We start from the raw sequence: 14,429 nt of genomic DNA on the forward strand, positions 1-14,429 counted from the left end.
GAGCGGCCGCCGCCCGCCGGGGCCCCAGCCGGGGCCGCTGCCCTGCCGCCCGAAGAGGATGCCGTCGCCCGACGAGGAGGAGCGCGAGCGTCGCCGGAGCCGCCGGAGGGACCTTCTGCTGAGCCAGATAGGCTTCCTGGCCCTGGTGGCGCTGCTGCTCTGGTCGCTGTCGAGCATGCAGGACCACGACGGTGAGTGCTCGCCGCCCGCCCCGAGTGGGCGCTGCGGCTCCGGCGGTGCCGGGCTCCCGGGCTGGGCCGGCGGGCGGGGGGGCCGGGCCGAGGACGCCCCCTGCCCCTCGGAGGGGGCCCCGGAGGCGAGGACCACGCGGTGGGGCCGCGGCAGGCACGCTGGGCGCCTAGCTGCCCTGGGAACCCTCACCTGTGCCTCCCGGCTCTGCCCTTCCTGCCACGAGCTGGAGGGACTGGGGGCGGCGGCGGGGACGGTTCTCCTAAACGAGTGCCCCGTGGCCAGTAATAAAGTTGTCCTGGTGAGCTTTGGGCCCCTGTGCGCCGTGACCACCTGTGCACTCCTTGGCTTGTGGAGGGGGGGCTGGTTGACTGGTGAGCATACAGTTCTCGAAACCTCTCAGGCGGGATGGACCGGGTAGGAAGCTCCATCCCCGCCTTTCCAGAACAGGTGCCGGGAACTCCTGATAGGAAAGAAGTGCTGGCCCCCGGCTAGGGTTTGGAACTGGTTCTCTTCCGTGGACCACTCGCTGGGAAGACGGATCCCTTTTGTGGACTTGCAGCCGGGGAAGAAGCCATTAGGCTGGACTGTCCCTCATTCTGTTCACTGCTCTCAGGGTGCCCTGCGGTGGGAGCCCCCTTTACCCACAACTTTTGTCTTATTTTTGTCCTTGGCCTTTCTTGAGCTGAAATAGACCTGGTGGAGGAGTGTGCCCAGAACAGTTGTCCACGGTAAAGAGTTTGGACCCTGGGTGTGCAGCTGTCAAAGAAACGGAGGAAAGTCTTGGAAGAATAACTGTTGTAAAACGGTTTTATGTCCCGGCCATTCAAGTGGCACGGTTCCTGGGAAAACAGCCATGGAAATGGTCGTGAGGAAAAGCAGTTCCAGATACAGGCTTTGGTGTTAAGATAGACGGAGCTCCAATACAAGGTGTTATGAAGTGCAGAATGAAGGCATTTGGATAGTGATGGTCAAATATTTTTAAGGGTGCTATCAATTAAAAACGGGACCTCCCCCAGCTGACTGTCTCGTGCCTGGTGGGGAAAGCAGATGGTGGGTCTTGGTCCAGGTCTTAGCCGACTTCAGCATATATGGTCAAAGGAGAGAGCCCGTCCTGGTCTTCAGTGGAGCCCTTGAGACTCCCGGGTTCTCTCCACTTCTCCTGGATCCCAGACTCTCTGGCCATGAGGACTGCCATCAGGAAGGTGACCGTGCCGGGTGAGGGAGGCACGACCTCTTCAAGGGCAGAGTCTGACCTGCCAAAAGCAGTTCCTGGCCGATTCTCACAGAGAGGGTTTTCATTAACCCCCTTTTCATCTTCTCAGTTTTGATGAGTGCAAAGCCAGTCCGTACTTCTTGCCGCCTTTGGAAAGGGGAGTTCCAAGTCGCTTACATGCCGGCCATTTTCCTGCAGGTTGGGGTTCTCCGAGCCATCGAATTCCACCACTTTCAAGGCTACAAAAGACATTTTTCTGGATAGAGGATGTGACCCAGATGGTTAAGTCCATCAGTGGCAGGGGGCTGCCTGGGCCCTGGGAAAGCTGGGATGTTCGGAGGGAGGAGGTGTCAGACGCTCAGCAAGCTTGAAACTTGGTGACTAGATGTCATTTGGAGACGGACAGAAATGTTCCTGTTAGGGACTCATGCACAGCCCTTTCCTCCATACCTTCCCTTGATCTGTCTTCTCCTTCCTTCCATCCACATTCTTTTTTTTTTTTTTTTTTAAATTTAATTTAATTTTTCTTGGCCGCACCATGTGCTCAGCATGCGGGATCTTAGTTCCCCGACCAGGGATTGAACCCGTGCCCCCTGCAGTGGAAGCATGGAGTTCTAACCACTGAACTGCCAGGGAGTCCCCATCCACATTCTCCTGCTGCCTCTCCACCCCCTCCCATAAATGTGGCGCTTGAGAAGACCCCCAGCCCAGTAACTGAAGATAACAGTGGATGTCAGTGGGGGGAGTGTGTGCCATCGGGCTGGCGGATGGCATACTAGTTGTAATTCTGTCTCAGATCACCTTTTCTTCCACTAGATATTGATAATTTCATTACACGATGCACAGTAAGATTTTGCAAGGCCCAGGTTTTTCGAGATAATTTTTTAAGATACTGATTAACGTGTGTGAATCTGCAAGTGATTATTTTGCTTGAGGGGTTGCCATTCAGCATACTCAACCATGTGAATAATGACTTTTACCCCGGAAACGTGGGGGATGCTGTACTTGAGGGTCCTTCAGTATGGCTAAAGTGTTTGGAATTTAGCCTTATGTTAAAGGCACTGTGACTTGGAGAGGCCAAGTGTTTCGCTTCAGGTCACACAGCAGTTGGGGAGCAGAGGAAGAAACCAGCCTGAGGTGACCTGGCTCTTTGATCCCACCTGTGTCCCCTGGTATTCATGCCACCATCTGGGTGCAGCTTTGTAATTTTTTTTTTTTTTTTTTTTTTCTTGCGTTATGCGGGCCTCTCACTGTTGTGGCCTCTCCCATTTGCGGAGCACAGGCTCCGGACGCGCAGGCTCAGCGGCCATGGCTCACGGGCCCAGCCGCTCCGCGGCATGTGGGATCCTCCCGAAACGGGGCACGAACCCGCGTCTCCTGCATCGGCAGGCGGACTCTCAAGCACTGCGCCACCAGGGAAGCCCTGTAATATTTATATAACCACATAGGGGGGTACCTTCGTAATGATCAAAGGTGACATTTTTATTTATTCACCTTGAAAACCATGCAGTGATTAAGTGTTATTTCTTAGAAGCCTCTTTTCTGACATATATTGATTTTTCTTTTGTTTTGTTAAATAAAAAGGACAGTTCTTTCACCAAACCAGAATAGAGATGTGTGGAAGTTATGTTATATAATCTTGTATAACATTTCTAATTGTATGGACTCGGAGATCCCTTTCAGGACATCTAACCAAGCTCAGTATAGATTCTTTCCTGCTCAGATGGGACAGGAGCATTGTTAAGCTGAAGTCAGGAATAATTAGCGCTGGAATCAAGTAAAATGTTAATTCTCACAACAACAAAAGCAATAATAATATTAACCGGAATTTGGCAGGCTCTCGAGTGCCAGGCCCTGGGCTAAGTCCCCTTTCTATGCGTTGCCTCCTTGAAGCTGCAGACACTTGAGCTTCCAGTGGTGGAGAAGGAAAGAAGAGCCCTCGGTGCCCTATTTAGCTGTTGTTGATGAAGATCTTGGTTTTGATCTGTTTTCAGAGCCAGTTGAAATAAGGTGTCAGATTTGCTAACGCGATTTTCTTTTATTTTTTTGCAGTGTGGATGGATCACTTTGTATGTTTTGAGTAGTTTAAAAGTGTTTAATTTTTCTTTGCAGTAAGAAACCTGGTCCTCTTTTTCCATAAGTGGTGTGGACAAAGCCCAGAGGTCCTAACTTGGGAGTAATTAGAGACGTCCCCTCCTAAAGGTCCCTAGGGTGGTGAATAGTGAAGGAGGACAGTCATACGCAGGTATATACGTGTAAACTTTGAGATACTCCTTGGCTCAGTTGCTGTTGCTACATAACAGATCACCCCCAAATAGTGGTGTAAAACGACTCTTTCATGTTTTTACTCAAGGATACTTTGTGTCAGGGACTTACTTGGTCAGGGCCTAGTGGGGATGCCTCTGTTCCATGATGTCTGGGGCCTCAGCTGGAGACACTGAAGGCCTGGGGGACTTGACAGCTGGGTCTACAGTCGTTTGGAGGCAACATCACTACCGTGTCTGGGGTTGATGAGGGTTGTTGGCTGGACCCTCAGCTGGGCTGTCAACCAGAACACCTAGGTGTGGCCTCTCCATACGGCCTCTCCACGTGCCTTGGTTGAACTTCCCCAGAGCGTGGCAGCTGGGGTCCCGGAGAACAAGGTGGACGTGCCTGGCATTTTTATGTGTCAGCCTCAGGTGTTGCATAGCGCCACTGCCACTATTTTCTGTTGGTTAGGGCAGTGACAGATGTCAACCCGCGTTCAAGGAGAGGGGACATTGATGCCACCACTTACTCTATGGAGGATCGTCAGGATACATGGTAAGGTGAGCACATGTGATGGGAGATACTGTTGTGGCCATCTTTGGAAAACCAGGATCTAAAGGGATGATAACTTAGCAGTGATTGTAGACATTCCCCAAGATGGTAAGAGGCAAATTATACATACATATATACACACACACATATATACGTGTGTGTATGTATATGTGTGTATGTGTATGTACGTGTATGTATATGTACGTATGCTTATATGTGCACATGTATATGTATATATGTGCATTTATGCGCGTGTACGTACGTGTATGCATATATGCATGTATGCATATATGCGCGCATACACGTGTGTATGTATGTGTGTATGTATATGTGTGTGCATGTGTATGTGTGTATATATATGTGTGCATGTATATGTGTGTGCATGTATATGTGTGTATATGTGTATGTATATGTGTGTATATGTGTGTTTATGTATATATGTGTGTATATGTGTGTATTGTGCATGTATATATGTATATGTGTGTATGTATGTACATGTGTATGAATATGTGTGTATATGTGTGTCTGTGTGTGTATATGTGTGTCTGTGTGTGTATGTATATGTGTGTATATGTGTGTATATAATTTCTATTGAAATACCGTCCAGTCATGCTGCTCGCCTTACCTGGTTGGGTCCAGAGATGATATTTGAAGAGCGGCTGCAGTGGGGATTTGAACTGCACATTTCAGTTGCAGAGCTGAGAGCTCGCATTTAGCTTTGTGGCTTCCCGCCCCTCAGAGGACCCTGACCATGACCTTTCGGTCCCTCCTGTGGCTTCCTGGGAGGACTGGCTGGACTCTCCAGCTGTTTCTTCCCTCCCTGCCCTCCCCTGTCCGTGCATCACCACTAAGGCCTTTCTTCTGCTCCTCAGAAGGGGGACGCTTCTGGCCCTAGACCACTAGCGCCTGCTGGTCCCACTGTTACCACCCCAGCTAGTTCAGCCTGCATCCTTCACTTCCAGGCCCAAGAGCTTCCGGACTAGACCAGGTCCCCCACTGGTCTGTTTGCTCTCTGAGCACACTCTGTTTTACCTTTGTAGCATTTTGTTGGCAATTATGTGTTTCTTTGGTTATGATTTGAGTACCATCTCCTCTTCACCAGAGTCTAAGCTCCAGGAGGTCAGGGATCCTGTGACCTTTCCTCACCTTTGTCACCCCATCACCCCACCCAGACTAGATGCTCAAAAGGCATTTGTTAAGTACGGAAGCTGTTTTGATGTCTGAGCGACAGTACCTGTGATAAAACCTAGTGACTGCGTGTCAGAGGCCCACTTACAGGCACACTGTATTTTCATGACTTCTAATTCTGCTTCCAATCCAGCAAATTCAGTGTTGTTACCCATTTTTCATGGACTGACCCTGAGCTGAGAAAGGTGAGAGCCTCCGTCAGAGCCACTTAATGAAGTGGCAGGGTTTGAATTCAAACCTGCCTGCATCAGAGCTGAGTGCCTCTGCATCCCTAGCCCCAGCCTAGGAGGACTCGAATAGAAAATGGGAATCACACTGCCTTTTTCAGTTGACTCGGGAGTAAAGGAGTAACAGAAGGTTGCTTTCATAGAAGCAGTATTTTAGAAAAACATTCCTTTTCAACCTTTTCTATTTTCTGCCTAAACATATATAGATGTGTCTCCTTCCTCCTGGCTTTTCTTAGCTGCTCATCAACCCAGATTTTTCTCAAAGATTTCCTCCCCTTGTGAGTCTTAAATCCTTGTGGGAAGTTTTTTTTTTTTTTTTTTTTTTTTTTTACCCCGGGAGGGTTGAGCTTAAGGCTAAATTGATTTAAGGGTGAAAAACGCAGTGCCTATCAGGGATCTATTGGAAAGAGATGGACTTATTTTTGGAAAAAAATAGAACATCTGCACACATTTGAAAAAGTTCTTTTTTTTTTTTTTTTTTTTTTTTAACCCTGGAGGGTTGGCAAAGCCAAAAGAATTGCAAAACCAGCCATTTGCTAAGGATTCCAAGGCCTGGTGGAAGTTGGCTGATAGGATAGGATTTTGGCAACGCTCTTTTTCCTTAAGGAGATTTCTCTTCCTTGAGCAAAACAATTTCAGAGGGGGAAATAGCAGTATGTAGACTTTTATAATGAGGGAACTAAGGTCCGGGGAGTTCAGAAAATGTCCCTGAAGTCGTAGAGCAAATGGTAGTCCTGCCAAGAAGGGAATTCGAGTTTTCTCGGCTTTTCCTGCCCTCAGTTTCTGTAGAGCTTATTTGGCAGTGGTCTTTGTTTCTCGTTTGCAGTGGTCTCAAACGTGGTGTCATCGTGTGGGATTTGAGAATTTCAAGGATTGAGGATTCAGTGGAAGAAGGTTTTCTATGAGTGAAGCGGTGGTGGGTATCTTTGGGCAGCTTAAAGCATGGAGTCATGATTTCCCAGACTTGGATGCCATCTTCCAGACTTCCTCCTACTGTGAGGTCTCAGTCTGCCTGCTGTTCTCTCTTCATCCTCATCCCTGGGCTGGGGATGCTCTTCATTGTTGTGAGTCCTGGGGGCTTCACCCTCCCTCACTGGTCTTCCCAACCCTGCCCCCACCTTTGTAAACGGTCCCTTATGAAACTCCCTTAACAGCAGCAGTTTCTTCCCAGACCGGACTGGTGTAAGATACAGGGACCTTCTCTCCTTCATTCAGTAAACACGTGGCTGGGGTGACAGCTGTGTCTGAGACGGATACCCCAAGTATCCTCGTGATGCTCAGACTTTAGTGGGAAGAGAGACATCGAACAACTAATTTTCAAGAATTATGAGAAATACAGATGAGAAATACAACATGGCATGGAGGAGATGCTGGTGATCAGGAGAAGCTGGAACTTGGAAAATAAAGGAATTAGGTTGGTGAAGAATGGAAAACAAAAACAAACTTATAGAAAAATAGGTAAAAGAAATGGGAAGGGAATTTGCAAAACCAACCAAACAAATTTCAAATGGCCAAGAGACACAAGTAAAAATCCTCAGTCTTGATAGTAACCAGAGATATCTAAATTTTAAAATTATGGGTTATCATTTTTCAATATCGGACTAGCAAAAATGAAAATGAAGTGTTGGCAAAGGTGCAAGGGAGACCACTTCTCTCATTTACTGCAGGTGAAGATGTAAATACATTGGTACCCAGCAAGGTGGGAGACTGCAGCAGGTTGATCAGGTGTTAGGCACAGACCCTCCATGAAGCCTCAACCTTTTAACGAGATCCATGTGTAGAAAGGGGAGAGGTGGATGAGAATGCTAGTGCAGGGGTATTTGAGACTTGGATAGAAATGCAGCTTGCCTGGACCCGTCCATGACCATGGAGCAGGTTGGTCCTGACCCTGTGAATCTAGAGTGTAGAGATTAGCTGAGTGTTCCAGGGAACAGGGGAAGGGCCCTTGTCATTTCTGGAGCTGTCCAGACCCATACAAGTTGCTTATTCAAATGGTGAGATCCAGCCATTATTCTTGCTTGTCAGTCACTCTTCATTTCTGGGAGAGGGGGAACAAATAAAGTCAGCTCATCAGTGACCTAGTTCAGGGGAGTGTCACCTTGCAACTTTGTATTTTTCTTTTCATTTTTCTCTTTGTGCTTCTGCATTGTTTGGCCTGAGCAGAAGTCATTTTCACTTTGGTGACATGAAACTGAACTTGTGAAGGACAGGAAGTAACAAACAGGTTTCTTGAGCAGAATTTTGACCTAAGAACAAAGGGCATGGGCGACCAGGAGAAAGGGGGTGTCACAGTGGACATCAAGAACTCACAAGCGCCATTTTTTAATATATTCTTTTTCAGATTCTTTTCCATTATAGTTTATTCCAAGATATTGAATATAATTCCCTGTGCATTACAGTAGGACCTTGTTGCTTATTTTATAAGTAGTAGTCTGTATCTGTTAATCCCATACTCCTAATTTATCCCTCCCCAAGCCCGTTGCCCCTTTGATAACCATAAGTTTGTTTTCTGTGTTTGTGAGCCTGTTTCTGTTTTGTAAAGAAGTTCATTTGTATCATTTTTTTTAGATTTCACATATAAGTGATGTTAAATGATATTTGCCTTTCTCTGTTTGGCTTACTTCACTTAGTATGATAATCTCTAGGTCTGTCCATGTTGCTGTAAATGGCATTATTTCATTCTTTCTTATGGCTGAGTAATATTCCACAGTAGATATATACCACCTTCTTTATCTGTTCATCTGTTGATGGACATTTAGGTTGCTTCCATGTCTTGGCTACTGGGAATAGTGCTACAGTGAACATTGGGGTGCATGTATCTTTTCGAATTAGAGTGTTCTCCAGTTATATGCCCAAGAGTGGGATTGCTGGATCATAGGGTAACTCTGTTTTTAGTTTTTTTTATTAGTGCCATTTTTAAGAAAGAACATGAAATACACATTTTTGGACATTTTGACTTCGATTACTGGTAGGACATCTAGGTGGAATATAGCTGATGATTGAAAGTCAAGATTATAAGTAGTTGCTACAGATAAAGGTCTGTGAGGTTATGCATGACGGTGAAAATTGTACCTTTGGTTAGTTCTGTGGGTCTCAATCTTCTGTGCCTGTTGTAATCACCGGGGAACTGTAAACCTCATGTATGGGTCCTACCCCCCCCCCAGGGATTGTGATGTTATGCTCCAGGGTGTAGCCTGGGCATTGGGATTTTCCTGGAACTCACATATGTGTCTTTCTTGCTTTATTTCTTCATTTTTGGTGTGCAGTTTTGGGATCACACACTCATGGTGCCTCCTAAGACAGGGGGTGTGGAAATAACAAAACAAAGGTTTGAGACATTGTGGGCTTGAAAATATATTAATTCTATCCCCACACTTAGAAGATCTTTAGGCTGCATCAAGGGTTTGGGTTGGAGCACATTTTCTTTAGAATTTTGAAGGCATGGCTCTTCCAGCCTCTGGTGTTGCCTCTGAGAAGTCTTGACACTGTCCTAGTTTTTAACTGTTTTGTATGAAACCTGTTTTTTCCCCTCGAAAAGCATGTGTGCTCTTTGCTTTGTTTCTGATGTTCAGTCCTATCACAATTAGATGACTGTTGAGGTTCTGTTTTCATGCATTTTCCTACGTACACTTGCCTGGTTCTTTTAATCTGGAAACTTATGTCCTTCGGGTCTGGGAACTTGTCTTCTGTTATTTCCTCCATCCTAAATTCTCTCTTTACTCTTTCTGGATTACCTGTTATTTGGATGTTTGACTTCCTGCATTGATCTTCTGATTTTCTTATCTCTTCTCTCCTGTTTTTTTCTCATCCTTTTACTCTAATTTCTTTAGGTTTTCTTAGCCATACCTTCTAATTCTTACGCTGAGCTTTTGATTTCTGCTGTCATATTTTTAACTTCCAAGAGCTCCTTTTTCCTCTGAAAATTATTTTTAGTACCATCCTGTTCTGCCTCATCAATACAGTATAATTTCTTGTATCCCAAAGTATACATATATATATGTATATATATATGTATACATACATACATATACATATATGTATATATATATACATATATATATATATATATTTTTTTTTTTTGCGGTTTGTGGGCCTCTCACTGTTGTGGCCTCTCCCGTTGCGGAGCACAGGCTCTGGGCACGCAGGCTCAGCGGCCATGGCTCACGGGCCCAGCCACTCCACGGCATGTGGGATCTTCCCAGACCGGGGCACGAACCCGTGTCCCCTGCATCGGCAGGCGGACTCTCAACCACTGCGCCACCAGGGAAGCCCCCCAAAGTATATTAATAGTAGTCTTTGAGGTTTTCTTTTCTTTGCGTGGACTCTCTCCAAGTTGCTGTTGTCTGTTTGTTGTTATTTTTCATATTATGTGCTTTCTTCTTATGTCAAGGGATCTTTGGCCTCTATTCATATTTCAGTGAGGCCATTAACAAGAGGATTGGGAACTATGCACATAGGAGGGTCTGCTGATGGTGCCTCTGTAAGGTGATCTGACTGGGCCATGTCACTGGGCAATGCTCCTTTCTCTAGTTTTAGATTTTTATCATGGGGTGGTGAGATTTCCCAGAGGAGGGTCACCCAGTGCCCTGTCCTGTGGGCAAAGACCTGGTTACTTCCAGGAATCCAGTGGAGATGAAGTGGGGGTTGTGTGTATGTAGGGGGTCGTTCAGCAGAAACACTTCTATACTCAAGGGCAATTGTGAGTATGAAAGAGCTGACAATTTATTTTGATACATTGCAGGACCATCCCAAGCTGCTTGAAGTCTCTCTCCCTCCCTCCCCTCCTCCCTTCCTGCCCTCCTCCTTTTCTTTCTTTTAACTCCTATGCACATGAACTGGTAAGAATTATTGCCTCCTGGGATGGCTAATGGTCAGGGTGGGGGAAGGCATAGTTTTTGACCATATCCTTTTTTATTAATTTAATTTTTTTGTGTAGGGATAATTGTAGACTCACTGCAGTTGTAAGAATACAAAGAGATCCTTTGTATGTTTCATCCGATGGTAACATTCTTGCAAAACTTGAGTGTAATGTCATAACCAGAGTAGCAACAGTGATGCAACCCACGAACCTTATTCAGATTTCCTTTTTCTTTTTCCAGTGCATGTGCGCCCACGTGCGTGTGCGTATTACATTCTATCCAGTTTTATCACTTGTGTAGGTTTCTGTAACCAACCCAGTCAAAATATTGGACTGATTCAACATCACAGGGGTAACTTGTGTTGCCCTTTTATAACCACACACACTTCATGTACCTTTTTGTACAAGAGGAACAGTCATGTTAGGTAACTCCTATCACCTACTCCAAAAATAAAGCTAATTAGAAAATTATAACTTTAATAATTAAGGGAGAGATTGAAGATGGCAGAGGAGTAAGATGTGGAGATCACCTTTCTCCCCACAAATACATCAGAAATACATCTACATGTGGAATAGTTCCTACAGAACACCTACTGAACGCTGGCAGAAGACCTCAGACTTCCCAAAAGGCACGTACCTGGCTGTGCGGCTGACGGAGTCTTGGAGCTCCAGCCTGGTGTCAGGCCTGAGCCCCTGAGGTGGGAGAGCCGAATTCAGGACATTGGTTCACCAGAGACCTCCCGGCCCCACGTAATAGCAAACGGTGAAAGCTCTCTCAGAGATCTCCATCTCAACGCTAACACCCAGCTGCACTCAATGACCAGCAAGCTACAGTGCTGGACATCCTATGCCAAACAACTAGCAAGACAGGAACATATCCCACCCATTAGCAGAGAGGCTGCCTAAAATCATAATAAGTCCACAGACACCCCAAAACACACCACCACACGTGGTCCTGCCCATCAGAAAGAAAAGATCCAGCCTCACCCACCAGAACACAGGCACCAGTCCCCTCCACCAGGAAGCCTACACAACCCACTGAACCAACCTCACCCACTGGGGGCAGACACCAAAAACAACGGGAACTACGAACCTGCAGCCCACAGAAAGGAAACCCCAAACACAGTAAGTTAAGAAAAATGAGAAGGCAGAAAAATATACAGCAGATGAAGGAGCAAGGTAAAAACCCAGCAGACCTAGCAAATGAAGAGGAAATAGGCAGTCTACCTGAAAAAGAATTCAGAATAATGATAGTAAAGATGATCCAAAATCTTGGAAATAGAATGGAGAAAATACAAGAAACGTTTAACAAGGACCTAGAAGAACTAAAGAGCAAACAATGATGAACAACACAATAAATGAAATTAAAAATTCTCTAGACGGAATCAATAGCAGAATAACTGAGGCAGAAGAACGGATAAGTGACCTGGAAGATAAAATAGTGGAAATAACTACTGCAGAGCAGAATAAAGAAAAAAGAATGAAAAGGATTGAGGACAGTCTCAGAGACCTCTGGGACAACATTAAACGCACCAACATTCGAATTATAGGGGTCCCAGAAGGAGAAGAGAAAAAGAAAGGGACTGAGAAAATATTTGAAGAGATTATAGTTGAAAACTTCCCTAATATGGGAAAGGAAATCGTCAATCAAGTCCAGGAACCACAGAGAGTCCCATACAGGAAAAATACAAGAAAAAACATGCCAAGACACATATAAATCAAGCTATCAAAAATTAAATACAAAGAAAAAATATTAAAAGCAGCAAGGGAAAAGCAACAAATAACATACAAGGGAATCCCCATAAGGTTAACAGCTGATCTTTCAGCAGAAACTCTGCCAGCCAGAAGGGAGTGGCAGGACATATTTAAAGTGATGAAGGAGAAAAACCTGCAACCAAGATTACTCTACCCAGCAAGGATCTCATTCAGATTTGATGGAGAAATTAAAACCTTTACAGACAAACAAAAGCTGAGAGAGTTCAGCACCACCAAACGAGCTTTACAACAACTGCTAAAGGAACTTCCCTAGGCAAGAAACACAAGAGAAGGAAAACACCTACAATAATGAACCCAAAACAGTTAAGAAAATGGTAAGGAACACACATATCGATAACTGCCTTAAATGTAAATGGATTAAATGCTCCCACCAAAAGACACAGACTGGCTGAATGGATACAGAAACAAGACCCGTATATATGCTGTCTACAGGAGACCCACTTCAGACCTAGGGACACATACAGACTGAAAGTGAGGGGATGGAAAAAGATATTCCATGCAAATGGAAATCAAAAGAAAGCTGGAGTAGTAATTCTCATATCAAACAAAATAGACTTTAAAATAAAGACTATTAGAAGAGACAAAGAAGGACACTACATAATGATCAAGGGATCAATTCAAGAAGATATAACAATTGTGAATATTTATGCACCCAACATAGGAGCACCTCAATACATAAGGCAAATACTAACAGCCATAAAAGGGGAAATCAACAGTAACACATTCATGGTAGGGGACTTTAACACCCCACTTTCACCAATGGACAGATCATCCAAAATGAAAATAAATAAGGAAACACAAGCTTTAAATGATACATTAAACAGGATGGACTTAATTGATATTTATAGGACATTCCATCCAAAAACAACAGAATACACATTCTTCTCAAGTGCTCATGGAACATTCTCCAGGATAGATCACATCCTGGGTCACAAATCAAGCCTTGGTAAATTTAAGAAAATTCAAATCGTATGAAGTATCTTTTCTGACCATAACGCTATGAGGCTAGATATCAATTACAGGGAAAAAATCTGTAAAAAATACAAACACATGGAGGCTAAACAATACACTACTTAATAACGAAGAGATCACTGAAGAAATCAAAGAGGAAATCAAAAAATACCTAGAAACAAATGACAATGAAAACACGACGACCCAAAATCTATGGGTTGCAGCGAAAGCAGTTCTAAGAGGGAAGTTTATAGCAATACAATCCTACCTCAAGAAACAAGAAACATCTCAAACAACCAGACTGACACCTAAAACAATTATAGAAAGAAGAACAAAACCCCCCCATAGTTAGCAGAAGAAATCATAAAGATCAGATCAGAAAGAAATGAAAAAGAAATGAAGGAAACAATAGCTAAGATCAGTAAAACTAAAAGCTGGTTCTTTGAGAAGATAAACAAAATTGATAAACCATTAGCGAGACTCGTTAAGAAAAAAAGGGAGAAAACTCAAATCAAATAATTAGAAATGAAAAAGTAACAACTGACAGTGCAGAAATGCAAAGGATCAGAGAGATTACTACAAGCAACTCTATGCCAATAAAATGGACAACCTGGACGAAATGGACAAATTCTTAGAAAAGCACAACCTCCTGAGGCTGAACCAGGAAGAAATAGAAAATATAAACAGACCAATCACAATCACTGAAATTAAAACTGTGATTAAAAATCTTCCAACAAACAAAAGTCCAGGACCAGATGGATTCACAGGCAAATTCTGTCAAACATTTAGAGAAGAACTAACACCTATCCTTCTCAAACTCTTCCAAAATATAGCAGAGGAAGGAACACTCCCAAACTCATTTACAAGGCCACCATCACCCTGAGACCAAAACCAAAGATGTCACAAAACAAGAAAACTACAGACCAATATCACTGATGAACATAGATGCAAAAATCCTCAACAAAATAGTAGCAGACAGAATCCAACAGCACATTAAAAGGATCATACACCATAATCAAGTGGGGTTTATTCTAGGAATGCAAGGATTCTTCAGTATATGCCAGTCAATCAATGTGATAAACCATCTTACCAAAATGAAGGATAAAAACCATATGATCATCTCAATAGATGCAGAAAAAGCTTTTGGCAAAATTTAACACCGATTTATGATAAAAACTCTCCAGGCGGGCTTCCCTGGTGGTGCAGTGTTTGAGAGTCCGCCTGC

General features: G+C 44.4%; 1 protein-coding gene across 1 annotated transcript in view; it reads left to right on the forward strand.

Moving 5' to 3' along the window:
• The first annotated feature begins 58 nt into the window (after positions 1 to 58).
• SLC24A3 (solute carrier family 24 member 3) overlaps positions 59 to 14,429 on the forward strand; it is a 474,319-nt gene continuing 459,948 nt past the window's right edge. The window contains exon 1 of the mRNA XM_007454524.1: positions 59 to 191. Coding sequence (XP_007454586.1) covers positions 59 to 191 — 133 coding nt within the window. The remainder of the gene's footprint in view (positions 192 to 14,429) is intronic.

The sequence above is a fragment of the Lipotes vexillifer genome, unplaced genomic scaffold (assembly GCF_000442215.2).
Source record: "Lipotes vexillifer unplaced genomic scaffold, Lipotes_vexillifer_v1.1 scaffold365, whole genome shotgun sequence".
Lineage (NCBI taxonomy): Eukaryota > Metazoa > Chordata > Mammalia > Artiodactyla > Lipotidae > Lipotes > Lipotes vexillifer.